A 19,109-nucleotide genomic window follows, 5' to 3' on the forward strand; every position below is an offset into this window, starting at 1 on the left:
CCCTTCTTTTCTGCCTGATCGGGGGAACATCCGGTGAGATGGTGAGTTTGTGGGTCAGCAGGTCAGGCGATATCCCGGGCATTTCGGCATACGACCATGCAAACACCTCTTGTCGGGTCTTGAGGAAGGCGAGTAATTATGCCTGGAACTGTGGATCTGTTTTGGAGCCGATCTTGATTTTTCTTACTGGGTGTGTATCGGATATGGAGACCGATATCAGATCTTCCAAAGTGTCTGGTCTCAGGTGCTGGAGCTTGCAGTATCGCGGGTGGCTAGGGTCTCGGGATCTTCCCTTGGATCTTCGGGCTTGTCAGAGGGAGAAGGCATGTCGGTGGTTAGAAGAACCTCTTGCCTGCCATGTCCCCTTGCGAGAGTCAGGGAGTTGCATTGTCTCGCTAACTCCTGATCGCCTCGGATGGTGAGGATGCCGCCCGAGGTGGGTATCTTCATCATTAGCATGTGCCCTGCCACAAAGCATTGGAGTCCCCAGATGGCGTCTCGCCCTAGGATGACGTTGTAGGAGGAGGGGCAGTTGACAACGATAAAATGTGTTGTCATCCTGGCAATAGTGTTGCCTCCTCCGAGTGTGATCAGCAGGTTGTCGGATCCCAAGGGTTGCGTCATTTCTCCTGCAAAGCTGATCAGGGGCTCGTGGTCTTGACTCAGTTTCCTCTTATCTCGGTTGAGGCCTTCGTAGCAGCTGCCGAACATGACACTGACCGCCGCGCCGCTATCGACCAGGACCCGATGGCATCGATAGTGGTCAATGATCATAGTGATCAAGAAGGGGTCGTTATGGTGTTTATGGTGTCCTCACTGCGATTAAAGGCTATCGAGTTCCATTCTACCTGTAGGGTATGGCAGCCATGGCTGAGTCCCAATATCTCCTGGCCCCGAGGGCATTGGCGCTTCTGAGCATGGTGAGTCTCGGGTGTGCGTGGGGCACCTCCATGTATCGTTAGGATCTGTCCATAGACTTCGATGACATTGGCTCCTGTTGCGGGAGTGCGATACTGCATGAGTTGGCCGCTTTAAATGAGGTGCTCGATAGCGTTCTTTAGTGCCCAGCAGATATTGGTGGGGTGGCCGGATTCTTCATGGTATGTACAATATTTGCCGTTGTCTTGCGGTTTGGTCTAACCGAGCTTGCGCCTCGGTGGGTGCGGGATGATGTCCTTGTGGTTGTTCCAGATTTCTTCATACGAAGCGGTGAGCGTGGTGTAGATCTCGTATCAGGGTGCTTCGAATCTGTGGTTGTCCCTGTGTCGAGTGCTGCTATATGGTGCATCGCGATACCGACTACCTGACGTATTGTATTTCAGTTTCTCGGGGCTCTTTCCGTACTGCTTGTCCCTCCTATCGTTGTAACCTTGCCGCTCTTGTGGGGTTCTATCATTTTACTGGGCAGATTTGTCTCGATTGGTGTCTTTGTTCCTGTTATCTGACGTCCCGATGGGGTTCACTTGAGGTACAGTGACTGGGTGCGCATTGGTGTTGGTATCGCGGCCAAATGTATCGTATTCGTCTTGCGCAAAGGCGGTAGCAGCGTCGAGGAGGTCGTCATATGTCGCAGGGGGATTAGTGTTGATTTGCAGTAGAAAGTATCCTGGCTGGAGTGCCTGCTTGAATGCCAATGCCGCTAGGGCTGGGTCAAGGGAACAACACTGTGTACGTAGCTTGTTTCTGCCAGTGGCGGACGAAGTCTTGCAATCGCTCGTTTGGCCGCTATTTGAGCCGGAATAAGTCAGGTGTCGTGCGATAGCCGCTGCCGCACAGAATGAATCTGCAGAGGAATTTGTCCCCGAGCTCCTGGAAGCTATCGATGGAGTTGGGGGGAAGATTAAGAAACCATCGCAGGGCCTCGTCCGTCAGGGTTTCCTCGAACGCGTGGCATGCCATCGTGTCCGTGTATCGGGTTCCATGTAAGAGGGATTGAAAGACATCCAAGTGACGGTACGGGTCTCGGGTGCCATTATATTTCTCAATCTTGAAGGGCTTGGCCTCCGGTGGGCGCTTCTCAACCTGTATTCGGGAGGTGAATGGTCCCATCTTTCCCTGGAAGCCCACCGTGATCGGCTGCCAGCCGGTCCTGCTTTCGGCGCTCTGGATCCGTGCTCGTAAGGAGGCAATGGCTTCACTCATTTGGAGCAACAACCGAGTGTTGGGGCCAGGTGGAGGTGCGTTGGCGGCTGCTGCGGTGTTTGCACCAGAGGTTCCCGCTATGTCGGGGACAAGCTGGGGTGGTGGCGCTGTGCCAAGTTGGTTGGGGAGGAGGGGGGATTCAAGTAGATGACTTGTGGTCCAGTGCTGGTGCTGCTTGGCGTGGGGCTGCCAGAGGTTATGGTTGGTGGCACAAATGTGCCAGCGAGGCCCATGCCTGGGTCGGTGGTAAGGACTGCTCCTGTTGACGAGCCCTGTCCAATGCCTCGTTATTCGCAACTCGCCGCTGGAGTGCTTCTCGGAAAATACGATTCTGGTTTGTCATATTTTCGACCTCTCGGCGAGCCGCCATGGCTGCCGAGCGTTCGGCCTCGGCCTGTGCACATGTCTCCATGAGGTCGCGCATCGCTATTTCTAGTGTTGTGGTTGGGTCAATGGTCATGACTGAGCGAGTCTCGGTGTTCGAGCTTTGGAACTCGAGAGTGCGCTGGACCTTGCGGGTCGCTGCCTCGTGGGGCGGATCGTCATTGTTCGTATCGGGAGTGTTGGTAGCCATTGGGGCTGTGTTGTTCTGCCAGCAAGGAGCGAGGGGAGTCCTTCTTGCGCCAAATGTTTCAGCTATTTCGGGAAGGGTCTGATCCAGTTAAACACGGCGTGTAACAATCAGCTACTATCGCTATCGGTCTCGCTTATCTGCAAAACAGACGAAGGTCAGAGGGAAGACCGGGTGTACCGGCCTTCAACGCTCCAATACCTAAGTCAGTATCATTATAAGATAATGATAATGGAAAGCGATAGTAAACAGTTACCTCTTTGGGTTGTTGGAGATGACCTTAATGTAGCATATTTGTGGGAGCTTGGTTCCGTTTCTTTCGGTGTGGGACGCTCGGGGTTCCCGATATCGCCTCGAGGGGCATCGAGACCCTCGGTTGGGAGCTTTCCTTGCTTGTGTATTGGCGATACGAGTCTTGTGCTTCCGATATTTGTGCCTAGGAGGTATGTGTATACCAACACATTCATCTTTCCCCTTTGTTATGAACAACTAGTAAAAAATGTTTTACTATTGTTTTTTTTTTTCCTTTTAAAAATAAAAACAATGAGCAGGAAAAGCAAGGCCATTGGCCCATGGTGTAGCGTTCAGAGACGCATCTGGAACCAGACACACAGCATACCTCAAGAAAGGGTCCAAGAACGAGATAATTATATCAGCTGGGGCAATTGGAAGCCCACAGATCTTGTTGTTGAGTGGTGTGGGCCCTGAAGAGCACCTTAAGGCCCACAACATCACCGTTGTGTTGGACCAACCCATGGTTGGCCGAGGCATGTCAGACAACCCTATGAATGCCATTTTCGTGCCTTCACCTAACCCGGTCGAGGTGTCGCTCATCCAAGTCGTTGGCATTATCCGCTTCGGAAGCTACATTGAAGCTGCTGGAGGCGAAAACTTCTCTCCGAGGGACTATGGAATGTTATCTCCCAAGGTATTCATTGAGCCCTTGATTTGCATGACCAAATTCTCAAACATGCTCAAATGACCCATCTTCTATAATCTAAATGGTTGGGCTCTAGATGGGGATGTTGCTTCGGAGATAACACCCCCATCTCCTGTTAACTTAATGAGCAAACCAAGATCGTTTCACAAAATGCATAAACACAACCAAATGATCAATACAATATGAACTAGAATACAATAAGAGGAGATGCATCACCTGCTTCATGCACAACAGCCATTCCTTCAAAAGCAGTAGCAGCAACACAGCTATTTGTAGATACCTCTACTAGCAAGACTAGTTTGCTATCTCACCAAGCATAAGTAACACGCTCTTTGGGACACCCATAAGCCATGGTGAGGCCTAACCGCCACTTGCATGTTGTAGCCCTATGTTCAAGCTACGCTACGGTATCCGGAAGTCGCAAATCCGTCGCCGGGAATCCACATTTCCGGCCTTGCCATCTAAGAAAATGTAAATGAGGGAGCCTCCTTCCCCTATAAAAGGAATGCCTCCTCCCACAACTCGATCGATCCCATTACATGCTTTGTAATCCCCCTTGGGCCGCAAGGCTCAACACACTAGTATAAGCTTTCAAGTGGACGTAGTCTCCCGCTAAGGCGGAGACGAACCACTATACATCTCGTGTCAATCTCTCTCTCTCTCTCTCTCACTTAAGCTAACTAGAGACCCCCTCGGTCACTAACGTCGATCCCATTACATCTTTTGTAATCCCTTTGGGCCGCAAGGCCCGAACACACTAGTTAAACATTCAAGTAGTTTCCCGCTAAGGCGGGAAATGAACCACTATACTTCTTGTGTCGTTCTCTCTCTCTCTCTCTCTAAAGCTAACTAGAGATCCCACGGATCACTAACGTTAACATTGGCGCCGTCTGTGGGAAGCCGACACACAAAGACTTCGTCACCTACCACGAACTTTGACCCATTTGGGCCGGTCAATGCTTGGTCAACGCCCATCATGGCTGGTCAACGCCCATTGGGGCCGATCAACATTTGGTCAACGCCTATTGGGGCCAATCAACATTCGGTCAACGCCAGTCAAGGCTGGTCAACGGCCAACTCAAAAAAGTCAACGCTGACCTACCCAAAAAAAAAAAAAAAAAATTTCCGCTAACTTACTCTGGACACCCAAAGTTCTACTGTGGACACCAGCACTCTTCAATCAATCATCAGCGGCAACAGCTCCGCTAAGCCACCGCTAACCACTCCAGCTCACCCTTCGAACCTATATACCGCCAAACAACGCCTCTGCTGCCAGCAGCTCTCTTAGGCAACAGGCGTTTCGATGGTCAAGGAATGCGCCAAGCGCAGCTCCGCCGAGCATCACCGCTGGCCAAGCTCCACTGAGCGGCTCCACTTGCCACCACCGCCGAACTTCAAGAAAACACCGCCAACCAGGGCTTCTGCCGCTGGGTGCCATCGGCCTGCTAAAACAAAGCACCACCATCAAGCAAATTTGCTCTACACCCAAAATTCATGAAGTTTCCACCGCCAAACCATCTTCCCCGCTGCCTCAGACCAACGACAGCACGACAAGGGTTCAAACCTCCTTCTTGCGCTAAAAAGCTTAATGCCCAGCGCTCCGCCAAGAACTACCATCCTCCTCCGCCAACCAGCATCACCGCTGCGCACCAAGGTCACCGCTGGCCAAGGTTGCCGCCGGCAAAGCTTTCTACAGCTGGAATCCACTTAGCCCGTCACTGCGCCGAGCATCCTCCGCTAGGCATGGCACCGCCAGCCTCAAAGTTCTTGAAGAAGCTCCGCTCCGCCAACCGACAACGGCCTCTAATAAGCTTTCTTCACCGCTGAGCTTTCTCCTCCGCTGAGCTTTCTTCACCGCTGAGTTTCTCCTTAGCTGGGCATCAGCGCCGAACTCCCGCTAGCCACAATAATCCGCCAAAACACTAGTTTCTTCACGGCTAGGGAGTACCTCCCCCAGCGGCTGTTAAGTATAACACGATTGAGAGACTTAATTGTCTTGTTTTTATTCATCTCATAACAGAGGTTTATATAGAGAGTTTACAGAAATATAAAATGCTACCACTGATAAGTGCTAACTACACTATAGTATGTCTACACTATAGAATGATAAGTGCTAACTACACTATAGTATGTCTATATTATAGAATGATAAGTGCTAACTACACTATAGCATGTTGATGTTGATATTAGCTCACTTAACACTCCCCCTCAAGTTGGGGAATAGATGTCTCGCATTCCCAACTTGTTTAGTGAGCTGTGGAACACTTTTCCAGAAACAGCTTTGGTAAGAATATCTGCAAGTTGATCTTCAGTAGGTACATGTGGCATGTTGATGATTCCTGACTCCAACTTCTCCTTAATGAAATGTCGATCAACTTCAACATGTTTTGTTCTATCATGTTGAACTGGATTGTGTGCTATATCAATGGCTGCTTTATTGTCACAGTACAAATTCATAGCATACTTGGGTTTGAATCCCAAGTCTTTCATTAAATTACGAAGCCATAACATTTCGCATACTCCATGAGCCATTCCTCTATACTCTGCTTCTGCACTAGATCTAGCAACCACTTTTTGCTTCTTGCTTCTCCATGTGACCAGGTTACCTCCCACAAAAGTAAAATAACCTGAAGTAGATCTTCTATCAGTGATAGAACCAGCCCAATCTGCATCTGTGTATCCAGCTATGTCTGTATGGTTGTTCTTGTAGAACATGATCCCTTTACCGGGATTTGTCTTCAAATACCTCAGAATTCTATGTACTGCTTCCATGTGATCTTCACTTGGTGCATGCATGAATTGACTTACAACACTTACAGCATATGCAATATCAGGTCGGGTGTGTGAGAGATAAATGAGCTTGCCTACTAACCTTTGATATCTCTCTTTGTTAGTAGGCACTTGGTCTGGATATTCTGCTAATTTGTGATTTTGCTCCATCGGTGTATCTGCTGGTCTACATGCTAGTAAACCGGTCTCAATGAGTAAGTCAACCACATACTTCCTTTGAGATAGGGTAATGCCTTCGTTTGATCTAGCCACCTCAATTCCCAAGAAGTATTTCAGTCCTCCAAGATCTTTCATCTCAAAAGCAGATGATAGATGTGCTTCCAGTTTCTTGACTTCTTCTGGGTCATTTCCTGTCACAATCATATCATCAACATAAATGATAAGTGCAGTAAGTTTATCTTTCCTGTGCTTCAGAAACAGTGTATGGTCAGAGTTGCTTTGTTTGTAACCAAATTGTTTCATAGATTGGCTGAATCTTCCAAACCATGCCCTGGGGGACTGTTTTAGTCCATAAAGGGACTTTTTCAACTTGCACACCATTCCTGCTTGTGAAGGTAGAGAATAGCCAGGAGGTAGATCCATGTAGACTTCTTCCTTCAAGTCTCCATGTAGGAAGGCATTCTTTACATCAAACTGCTTCAGAGGCCAGTCTAGGTTAGCCGCTAATGACAGTAGTACTCGAACGGTATTCATCTTGGCCACTGGTGCAAAAGTTTCTTGATAGTCAATACCATATGTCTGAGTATACCCTTTTGCAACCAACCTGGCTTTGTATCTATCCAGTGTACCATCAGCTGCGTACTTCAATGTATAGATCCATCTGCACCCTACTGTTCTTTTCCCTGCGGGTTTTGGCACTAGTTCCCATGTGTGATTCTTTTGCAAGGCTTCCATTTCATCTTCCATAGCTTTAGTCCACTTAGGATCTGCTAGAGCATCCTGCACTTTATTTGGAATGACAATAGCAGATAAATGAAATACAAAAGACGCATATGACTTGGATAACCTATGGGATGACATGTAATTGCTTATGGGATATTTGGCCTTGGCTTTAGGATCTGGTTCATATTGAGCCTTTGGTTGACCTCTATTTTTTCGAAATGGCAATTGATACACGCTGGTGGTGTTACTTGGTCCTATTTCAGGGGAATGTTCAACATTTGTATTATCATGGGATTGAAAGGCAGGGTCAGTAATTACCTCTGGATCATCCTGAAGGGGCATTGGAGTTGATGTAGTAGTAGAAGGGGGGAGGGTGTCGTCTGTATCACCTTCTGATACTGGTGAGTGATTGTTACTCTCAGTTATCGCAAAATCTGATGAATCTCCGCCTGCAGTTGGTAATTTGTCACTATGTACTTGATTGTCTATTATCTCGAAAGGACAAGATATATCCGAAGGCTGCTCTTCTATATCACGATTCTCCCCCTGAAGAGGAGTCTTCGGGGCAAAATAGAGATCATGTTCACAAAACGTGACATCCATAGTAACATATGTCCGTTTAGTGATGGGATTAAAGCACCGATATCCCTTTTGAGTAGAAGCATAACCAATGAAGACACACTTTTCAGCACAAGCCTCCAACTTAGTTCTCTGGTTTCGATGGATATGTACATAAGTGACACAACCAAAAATCTTTGGATCAAGGGCATGGGTAGGTGGTAAAGGTAAGTGTTTGGACAAGGCTTGGATAGGTGTTTTTGGTGGTGGACTATTTTCCCCAAGAGAGGTTTGGAGAGCTTGTGTGGGAAGTCGGTTTATGAGGTAGGCAGTAGTAAGGATGGCATCACCCCATAAATACTCTGGCATATGAGCTCCAAGCAACATAGATCGGGCAACTTCAAGAATGTGGCGGTTCTTGCGTTCCGCCACACCATTCTGCTGAGGTGTATAAGGACAGGTGGTCTGGTGTATGATTCCATGAGTGTTGAGATATTGGCGGAAGGTATGTGTGACATATTCTCCACCATTATCTGAGCGTAAAACTTTAATGGGAGTTTGAAACTGGGTATGGATCATGGCATGAAAGGACTGAAACACAGAGAACACATCACTCTTATGTCTCATCAAATAGATCCAGCTCATTCGGGTGCAATCATCAACGAAGAGAATAAACCATTTCATACCAGAAAGGGTTGCTGGGCCTGGCCCCCAAACATCAGAGTGAACTAAATCAAAAGGTGCAATGCTTTTAGTAGAACTCAAAGGATAGTTCACACGGTGACTCTTGCCCAAAATACAAGTATCACATTTAAAGTCTGATGCTTTATGATGCTTAAACAATGAAGGTAGTAGAGTTTGAAGATAACCAAAGGATGGATGTCCCAATCTTTTATGCCATAACCAGATCTCTGCTTCAGTAGACGAATGCTTCTGAACTTGATTCACCTCACTTACACGACGATTACCAGCAGATGTCATTTCCATGTAGTACAATCCCCCCTTCTCAATACCACGCCCAATGATTTCCCCTGTTAGGATGTCTTGAAATATACAACACCATGGGTAAAGAATCACACAACAATAGAGCTGTTTAGTTATCTGTTTGACAGATAAAAGGTTATGTGATAATGATGGCACATGTAAAACAGTATCAAGTGTAATAGAATCTGTCAAAATGACAGATCCAGCACTAGTAATAGGATAGGAAACACCATTTGCATTGGTTACACCAGATCGTTGAACGGGGGTCAAATTTTGAAGGTTCCTAGAGTCATTAGTCATATGGTCTGTTGCACCTGAATCAATTATCCACATATCTTTCCAATTAAAGTCAGAAACACTAGACAGAGAGGAACTCAGTGTACCTGAATTAGTCATGAAAGTGAAGGCAGGGTCACTAGTGTAATCACCTTCAGTAGGTTCTTCCGGAGCTGGTGAGGCAACTGGAAGGGTCGCCTTAGGTTTACCTTTGGGCCGATATCCTTTTTCCTCTTTCGCTTGGATTTCCTTACGACGGGCAACATGCTCATCCCACCATTCTGGATAACCTTTCAATTGAAAACAATTATCCACAGTATGCTTCAAAGACTTACAATGAGTGCATTTCATAGGTCCTGGAGGTGGTGCTTTCCAAGAGGAGGCAGATGGTGAAGACTGGGAATTACGAATATGTGGTGGCCGGTATTGAGTATGCATGGCAGATCTAAGTAAAGAGAAGAGAAATCTGATTCTTGGGTGTTGCCTATCGAGCAACCTTTCGGTAACTCCCTTTAATGAAGCCAGGTAGTAGAGGAACGATTTTGGCGGAGCTCAGCTCACTTGTTTAGCAGGGGACGAGACCCTTTGCTAGCACTTCTCGTATCCAATCAACCTAGACACCCCATTAATTGGATGGACCTATGAGGTTGAACGAGTAAGCTCGACGGTACAAGAATAAAATTTCTAATCCTTTAGTAATCAAGATACCACAACAAAAAAAAAAAAATTTGTGTGGAATGTAGGAAAAACTTTGTTTAATGGTGGAAAGTTTAATATAAGAAAATTGGGAAGTGGGCAAAGGTTTGGTGGGTGGTATACGGCAAAAGTGGTCCTTTTTCTGTTTTTTTTTTTTTTTTTTTTTTTTTTTTTTTTTTTTTTTTTAAATGGATATTTCTGGTGAAGTGGGCCGGCCCAAAAAAAAAAAGAAAGTGGATTTGTGGATGGAAAAAGGAAGAATAAAGTAACGAAGAAAGAAGAAAGGAAAAGTAAAGAAGTGGCCGTGGGGTTGTAGTGGTGGGTGGAGAGTTTAATTAAAGGAAGTTGGGAAGTGTGGAATGCGGCAAAAGGGTTGGTTGGTGGGAATTGGGTGAGAGAAAGTGGGTGAACAGTCTAAAGGAATCTGAAAAAAAAATAAAAGCTTTATTTTTTCAGCCTTTGTTTCATCTCACACAGGTGTGCAAACTGTTGCAGCAGAACCCATAGGTTATATGGTGGTGTGCAATAGCCCAGTTGCAGGAGTCGATCTAAACACGGGAAGGGAGACAAAGTCCTTTTCGGATATTGAAGAAGACCCTGCTGTCGTCTGGGCTCCTCAGGTCGGAGTGGAAAACGCCGGTGGGTCGGGTGTGATCAAAGTGCAGTTGATCAAGCTAGTCCGGTGTCGATCAAGTCCGATTGCAGGTCCAAATCCGATTGGCGTTTGTCGCTGATCAAGCTGATAACGTTTGGACACGGGTCCGATGGATGGAAGTCCGGTGGCGTCTGGTGGAGGTCGTCGGTTCTGGCTCTGGGCAGCAGTCGATCCTTGGATAGGCAAGTTATCGATCTACAGGTCCAGCAATGATGCCCAGAGACAAGCAACAAAGGATGCCGGCAGACTTGCAGGCCTAGATGTACAAGTATGGTTTTGAATCTGGTATTGGTATTGTGTATATATTTTCTGGTTACTGAGTAAGATGAAGAACAGAGTTCTTCTCTTGGTATTTCTGGCAGCGGAATATGGATATAGGTAATCTAGATTTCTAGAAATGGGTATAGGTCTCAAGAGCAAAAATGCTCTGATACCATGTTAAGTATAACACGATTGAGAGACTTAATTGTCTTGTTTTTATTCATCTCATAACAGAGGTTTATATAGAGAGTTTACAGAAATATAAAATGCTACCACTGATAAGTGCTAACTACACTATAGTATGTCTACACTATAGAATGATAAGTGCTAACTACACTATAGTATGTCTATATTATAGAATGATAAGTGCTAACTACACTATAGCATGTTGATGTTGATATTAGCTCACTTAACAGCGGCAACACCGACATCTTCCGCCAGGAACTGTCAGCAGAAGCGCCAACATTCCTCCGCCAAGCATTATCAGCGGTAGGTCTCGTCCGCTAGGCTCCGTCAGTTGCAGTGGTCGCTGGAACCAGCACCGGCAGCCAACATCGCCAACTTCAACTGCTCCGCTACCCTACGTCAGCGGAACCTCTCTTCCGCTCAGCTCTATCAGCGCCTCTGCTAGGCACCACGGTACCTCTGCTGCGCTTCACAGCTGGCCGAGGTTCCGCGAGAAAATTCCAGTCCGGTTTGGATTTCCGCTGCGTCTCCGCTGCGCACCAACTCCACTACTGTACACTGTCAGTAATTCAAAACTCTGCCCCGCCGGCCTCCGCTGAGCAGATTCACCGCTGAACAAACTGCAACTCTCCCCACATCCAGATACTATGGGCACCATGGCAACCATCAAGCACCGCTAGGAAGGCTTGACGCACGGCTATGCAGCAGCCGCCAACGACAAAGGGCAAACGCCTATGATCGCGCTCAGAGCGCATCTATCATCACCGCCGTCGTGCAAACAGCCACCGCCCACTAGTTTCCCGTCCAGAACACGTCCACCCAAATATCTATTGTACACCCAGTCGGCGGCACAACCAGCGATAAGTTCTTTATCTCATACTTCAATTCACGTATATATATTTCTGAGCATGAAGACATGCATGTTCACGTGAAATCAATCTTCCCCAATGCCTCCTTTATGCGTAGATGCCATCATGATTTGATAGCCTACCTAATCATATGATACCACATGTCGATCAATAACATGACACACCTACCTCCTCTTGCATAATTATCCATTCCACCGCTTAGTACATAAGCCCTTATAAATAATAGGCTACTCACCACTACGTGGCATATATCTGTGGTAGCATGCATGTGGTTCATATTCATGTAAAGGGTGACTGACTCCAAGTTACAACAATATACAAATATTATACACACTCACATGGGCCTAATATAAAACTTATTTCACTAAGTTTCTACTGTCCAAATACATAACTAACTAGCATGATTCCTCCAATCATCAGTTGGCTCCCCGCATGCACATGTCACTGCCATTTCCACTTATTATTATATCCTGCATATATTACTAGTACACATACACTGTGCTACTATAATTGTACAATTATATTGTACCCTTATTCATATTGGGTCATTTCCCTTTCCAAATGATCAAATCAATCACATTACGTCCACTTGATTATTATTTCACTTAATAATCAAACTTGCATCTCACATGCTCATGAAACTCGAACGTTTCACACTTTCATGTCAATTAGTACCATACATATATGTGAGGCAACATAATTCAAACATGTGTACATGATCAAAGATATATGCTAATTATTTCCTTTATCTTATATTAAGGAGACATAATCATCGATCACTTCTCCAATTAGAGAAATCATCATCCTTCTACTAAGGAACATCGCAAGAGCAATGGAGCATCATGCTTGGACAACTCCAACATGATTTCGATACTTATATCAATTCCAACTCCAACTCGCTCCAAATCGGCATAAGATAAGTAACTATATCTTTCTTATCTTTTACGCTCTTTCAATTTGAGCTAATGCCATGCCAATCACATGCTTTTACTACTTCTAAGCATGCTTATAGAATATCACACTTGATATATCTTTACATGCTTCCATAAACTTTTAAGCATGCCTACAACATTTCATAGATTTGGCAACACTTTCTAGATCTCACATACTAGATATACCATGCTTCACATACCGATCTCAATGATCCTTTAGCATATCTACAAAAATGCAAAAATGATATTAGCATCCACATTACAAGTACATGCTATACACATATGCCATGCTTCTATTTAATTGCAACTCAATTAAATAAACATGGGACACTCAAACAAAATATTATTACTTGCTCTATGTGTTTATCATTTTTCATACAGATACAAACTTTACGAGTCTATGGTCTACGACCAACCGCCAAGCGGTAAGGCAACGCCTCATAATAACAATGACCGCTACGCGGCATTGCAGTAAGGGACTAGTTAACACAGCCCACGGCAGCCATGGATCCGGCAGTTCACCCCGACGCTTGGGTATCTAACATTAGGTTCGCTACCTAACGCCCACTGCTTAAACGCAGCTCCCCTCATCAAACAATTTTCCGACCATCCGGAGGTCTATAGCCAGGAGTGGGGGACTCCTCGCAGGGCCTAGCAGGGGCCCACCCGAAAGGGCAAAAGCGTTCGCTCCAACCAATTCTAGATGGACGACGCACTCGCACTAATTATGCTTGATATACGGCACAAAGCTACGCTTTGGTATCAACCCGCAAGAACACCTTCCTTGACTGGGGACTTCGGGGACTTATACATACAGCCTAGCATAATTAGCAACGGCCACGCTCATGCCTCAGGGCGTCACCATCGAGCTACCCGTTAAAGCCTCATGGTAACACCGAGCTCCGGGCTCGTGCCTCAGCGGCACCGCCAGGCTTTCGCCCTCGTGCCTCAGCGGTACCGCCGAGCTCCGGGCTCGTGCCTCAGCGGCACCGCCAGGCTTTCGCGCTCGTGCCTCAGCGGCACCGCCGAACTTTCGCGCTTGTGCCTCAGCGGCACCAGCGAAAGGCACCGCCAAACTTTTCGCCCTCGTGCCTCAGTGGCACCGCCGAGCTTTTCGCGCTCGTGCCTCAGCGGCACCGCCGAGCTTTTCGCGCTCGTGCCTCAGCGGCACTGCAGACCTTTTCGCGCTCGTGCCTCAGCGGCACCGCCGAGCTTTTCGCGCTCGTGCCTCAGCGGCACTGCAGACCTTTTCGCGCTCGTGCCTCAGCGGCACCGCCGACCTTTTCGCGCTCGTGCCTCAGCGGCACCGCCGAGCTTTTCGCGCTCGTGCCTCAGCGGCACCGCAGAGCTTTGCGCTCATGCCTTTGCGGCACCCACGAGCTTCCGCTCATGCCTTCGCAACACCCTTGAGCTTCCGCTCATGCCTTCGCAGCACCCTTGAGCTTCCGCTCACGAGCTTACCGCTCATGCCTTCGCGGCACCCCTGAGCTTCCGCTCACGAGCTTACCGCTCATGCCTTCGCGGCACCCTTGAGTTTCCGGTCATGCCTGCCCGGCAACCCACGAGCTTCCGCTCATGCCTCCCCTGCAACCCACGAGCTTCCCGCTCATGCCTTCCCGGCAACCCACGAGCTTCCGCTCATGCCTTCCCGGCAACCCTTGAGCTTCCGCTCATGCCTCCCCGGCCACCCACGAGCTTCCCGCTCATGCCTTCCCGGTAACCCACGAGCTTCCGCTCATGCCTTCCCGGCAACCCACGAGCTTCCGCTCATGCCTCCCCGGCATCCCGAGCTTTCGCTCATGCCTTCCCGGCAACCCTTGAGCTTCCGCTCATGCCTCCCCTGCAACCCACGAGCTTCCCACTCATGCCTTCCCGGTAACCCACGAGCTTCCGCTCATGCCTCCCCGGCATCCCGAGCTTTCGCTCATGCTTTCCCGGCAACCCACGAGCTCCCCGCTCATGCCTTCCCTGCAACCCCGTGTTTCCCGCTCACGAACTTTCCGCTCATGCCTTCCCGGCAATCCTCGAGCTTTACGCTCATGTCTACTCGACACACCACACGTTAATGGAACATTGAATTTTTCTACCATTTGTCGTTTACCGACCGCGACAAATCAAATTCTTTTCGCGTTCCATTAATACGAGCGAAAACCAAACAGACACAACCGTACGCGCGGTCATCGTTCATGAGTTACAAATGCATACCTTCACGGCACTCATGCAACTTACACCTCACGAGCGTAACCCCGTCAAACTCGACCTCGTTCGTCTCCTTGCGCGCGTCACACATTTATCATATGCAATCCATATGCTCACACGACCATGTATCACGCACCTCATACATTCGTATATGCCAACGCATATCCATGCAACTCACATTTGTTGCCCAATGCAACAAGCATTCTACATATGCCTATTTTTTGTCTTTGTTCTGCAGGTTAACGAGTCCCTTCTTGCTTACGGAGTTAGGGGACTTGTAGGGGCTCCGTGCCGCCCGGTTACTTATGCTTGATGACTTCGTGGTTATAACTCCCCAACCAAGAAGCTCCTCTTGCTTGCGGACTTCGGGGACTTGTAGATACCTCTACTAGCAAGACTAGTTTGCTATCTCACCAAGCATAAGTAACACGCTCTTTGGGACACCCACAAGCCATGGTGAGGCCCAACCACCACTTGCATGTTGTAGCCCTATGTTCAAGCTACGCTACGGTATCCGGAAGTCGCAAATCCGTCGCCGGGAAGCCACATTTACGGCCTTGCCAAGTTGCCTCCACAATATGCTTTTCTAGACTAGAATAGTAACTTTGAGTCCCACATCTAAGAAAATGTAAATGAGGGAGCCTCCTTCCCCTATAAAAGGAATGCCTCCTCCCACAACTTGATCGATCCCATTACATGCTTTGTAATCCCCCTTGGGCCGCAAGGCTCAACACACTAGTATAAGCTTTCAAGTGGACGTAGTCTCCCGCTAAGGCGGAGACGAACCACTATACATCTCGTGTCAATCTCTCTCTCTCTCTCTCACTTAAGCTAACTAGAGACCCCTTCGGTCACTAACGTCGATCCCATTACATCTTTTGTAATCCCTTTGGGCCGCAAGGCCTGAACACACTAGTTAAACATTCAAGTGGACGTAGTTTCCCGCTAAGGCGGGAAATGAACCACTATACTTCTTGTGTTGTTCTCTCTCTCTCTCTCTCTCTAAAGCTAACTAGAGATCCCACGGATCACTAACGTTAACACTATTCAACACAAATAATCTGAGCTCCAAAACTTCAAGCAGCCACACACAAGAAATCTTCTACTCAACTATGTGTTTAACTCCTCTCTATGGGGCATGACTGAATGTTTTGTCACACAGTGAATATGGACTTCAAGCACCTATATATACAAGCTAGATAGGTCTTCCCATAAAAGAATCCTTGATTCTAGCCAATGAGTTATTTCTGAAAGATGCTATAATTATCATATCAACTAATTAGATATTTATCTTTATCAAAATGGATTCCTAACCATATGAGTGACATACCAAAGCTCATTAGGTGTCTAGGTAGATAATTCATATATTTCCCATTTATTGTAATAAGTTTAATCAGTTTGTTATTTACTTAATGTAGATAATATTAGGTCCAAATAATATTTTACATCTCCTAGTTCCTGTCTAGGAGTCCTCCAGTCATTAGAGACCTGTTCTTATAAGTTATAATTCGTATATCCAAGGATATAAAATGGCCTTATGGATTCAATTTTGATGTATGTAAAAATATAGAAAACGAAATGTTCTACGTCCTTTGGATGTTTCTAATGGTTGTAGATAATTTGTGATGACATAGTTGCAGATTGGCCAGCTCTCCACCTTGCCACCAAAGCAAAGGACCCCTGAAGCCCTAGCTAAAGCTGTGGAATTCATGAACAGTCTTGATGAAGCAGCTTTTAACGGAGGCTTCATCCTTGAGAAGATCATAGGCCCCGTTTCCGCAGGCCATTTGGAGCTCCAGACCCTAAACCCGAACGACAACCCCTCTGTCACCTTCAACTATTTCCAAGACCCCCTAGACTTGGAGAGATGTGTCCGAGGCCTTCATACCATAGAGAAGGTGGTTGAATCAAAGGCATTCTCCAAATTCCGGTTCAACGATATGTCAATACCAACTCTCCTCAACATGACAGCCCGAGCCCCCATCAATTTGCTGCCTAGGCATGAGAATTCTTCAAGGTCTCTGGAGCAGTTCTGTAAGGTCACTGTGATGACCATTTGGCATTACCATGGAGGATGCCAAGTTGGGAGAGTTGTTGATCATCAATACAAGGTTCTTGGTGTTGATGCTCTTAGGGTTATTGATGGCTCCACTTTTAACTACTCACCTGGGACTAATCCTCAAGCCACTGTTATGATGCTTGGAAGGTACGTAACTAATTTTACTACTAGATTAGTTATAGTTAGAAAGGTCTCAGACTCTCAGTTATATATAGTATGTGTAGTGATTTTCCATATAATGGTGCAGGTACATGGGACAGACAATACTGAATGAGAGACTTGCGACTGATGAACCATAGTGTGTTCATAATACTGGGGTCATACCCTATATATTTGTAACTATATATTAGGGCCGGTTCTGAGATTTTTGTGGCCTGAGGCGAATATAATCTCGTATAAATTGACATTAAGTGTTCAGGTAAATTTTTTTGGGTAACTAGTAATACATTATTCATATTGGTTTATTCTATTGTGTATTTGGACAAAACAAAAAAGAAAAGAAAAAGTTCAAATGTGTATTTCTTTATTCTATTGATTAAATAAGCAGTATATTTGGACAAAAAAAAAAAAAATACTCTAGGCTAGCGACTTTGAATAGATTATAAAGATGAAGAAAAATTCAGTGTAAAAAATATTCTAGCCCAGCAACTGAAGCTGGGTTTCGAACCTTGGTTGGGTGGAAAAACACAACAAAAAAGCCACTGGGGCTGTTGTAGTACCCAATAAATGTGGTTTCAATAAAAATACATATAGCATCCTTTGAGTAAGTAGACAAATCGGAGGCCCCCGGGAACCGGTGACCTGAGACGGCTGCCTCACATGGCAGCCCTCAGGGCCGGCCTTGCTATATATACAAACTTAAATTTACAAAACTGAGTATGGTTAGTGCATCATTTTTCTTCAGTATCTATTATTCACATATTTCTGCAGTTTGTATGTAATTGATGGACATCACATTAATTAGCTGCTCAATATGATTTTCGGTCTTGATAAAAAGGAATACAAAGTATTTTTTTTTTTAGTTGAAGGAGGTTAGACTTTATTAAAAGAAAAGGATTATAACAGCAGTGTCAAGCCATCCAAAAGAAAAGGCAACAAAAAAAAAAACTAGATGCACCTTTCAAAAAGAAATAAAATAAAACTAGCTAGATGGAACAACTGCATCAAAAATACATGAAAATAGAAATATAGCAAGAGCACTAGTGCGAAGCCAATTTTACCACTACGGATTGCTGCCGTATAATGAATTTTGTGATCGATGGTATGACTACTCATGCATATCTAACGCACAAAATGACAAAAATCAATTTTGTGAAGAATAGAGGATAATCTTCCATCAAACGATTGAAGTTGGCCAAGGATGTTAGAACATGACCATGTTGGCAGCAGACGATCATTTACGAACAAGTACCATAAATCCGAATCCCGAATCCAATACCAATAACTAACAGGGCCCAAAACCAAAGAAAAAAAAAAACAAAAGAAAAAAAAAAGATCAATAGGGAAGAGAATATAACATGGGATATACCTCAAGGACCAGGTTTTGCGCTGGCCTTACTTGCACTAAAGAGAGAAAGCATCTCTTCTTTGGGTCTTGCCCTTTTCTTCCTTTCTTTCTCTGCTTCATCTGTAAAACACGAAAGCAATGGAGGATATCAGAAAGAGACGACCCATGAAGACCGAATATATATCTGAAAACATAAATTAGCAACAATCTTTTCAGATAAAAGGAGGAGGAGATATGGCATTATATTGCATGGGAATGTGTACAAGGATATCCATGGCATATGCTCCATCTATTCCTCTGCCCCTTATTCCCTTTCTGTTTTCTCAAACTCATCAGTGGCTATATATACTGCACTCAGTTATTGGTGCATCATGCATGTGTGTGGGTTGTGAGGAACCTTGATAGATAAGCGAATTAGTTGTAGGGCGTCTTTCCTTTGGCAGGCAATGGTGGTTTTGTTTTGATGGATCGATCACGGCTTTCGCCTTGTGATTGATTATTGATTTATGATCTGCCAAAGGAGAGTTGCCCTGCAACTCTTTCTGCTTAATGTGATCTACTGCGACAGTCTAAAAGGTTGTGTTAGTTTCATGCAGGAGGTA

General features: G+C 46.0%; 1 protein-coding gene across 1 annotated transcript; it reads left to right on the plus strand.

The window, feature by feature from the left end:
* Window positions 1-2,289: 2,289 nt before the first annotated feature.
* Window positions 2,290-17,421, plus strand: LOC133744880 (protein HOTHEAD-like). The gene is made up of 4 exons (XM_062172907.1): window positions 2,290-2,476; window positions 3,265-3,641; window positions 16,582-17,147; window positions 17,248-17,421. Exons 1-4 carry the CDS (start codon window positions 2,290-2,292, stop codon window positions 17,297-17,299), a joined length of 1,182 nt encoding a protein of 393 aa, XP_062028891.1. The 3' UTR covers window positions 17,300-17,421.
* Window positions 17,422-19,109: the final 1,688 nt, after the last annotated feature.

This window comes from Rosa rugosa, chromosome 4 (assembly GCF_958449725.1).
Source record: "Rosa rugosa chromosome 4, drRosRugo1.1, whole genome shotgun sequence".
Classification (NCBI taxonomy): Eukaryota; Viridiplantae; Streptophyta; class Magnoliopsida; order Rosales; family Rosaceae; genus Rosa; species Rosa rugosa.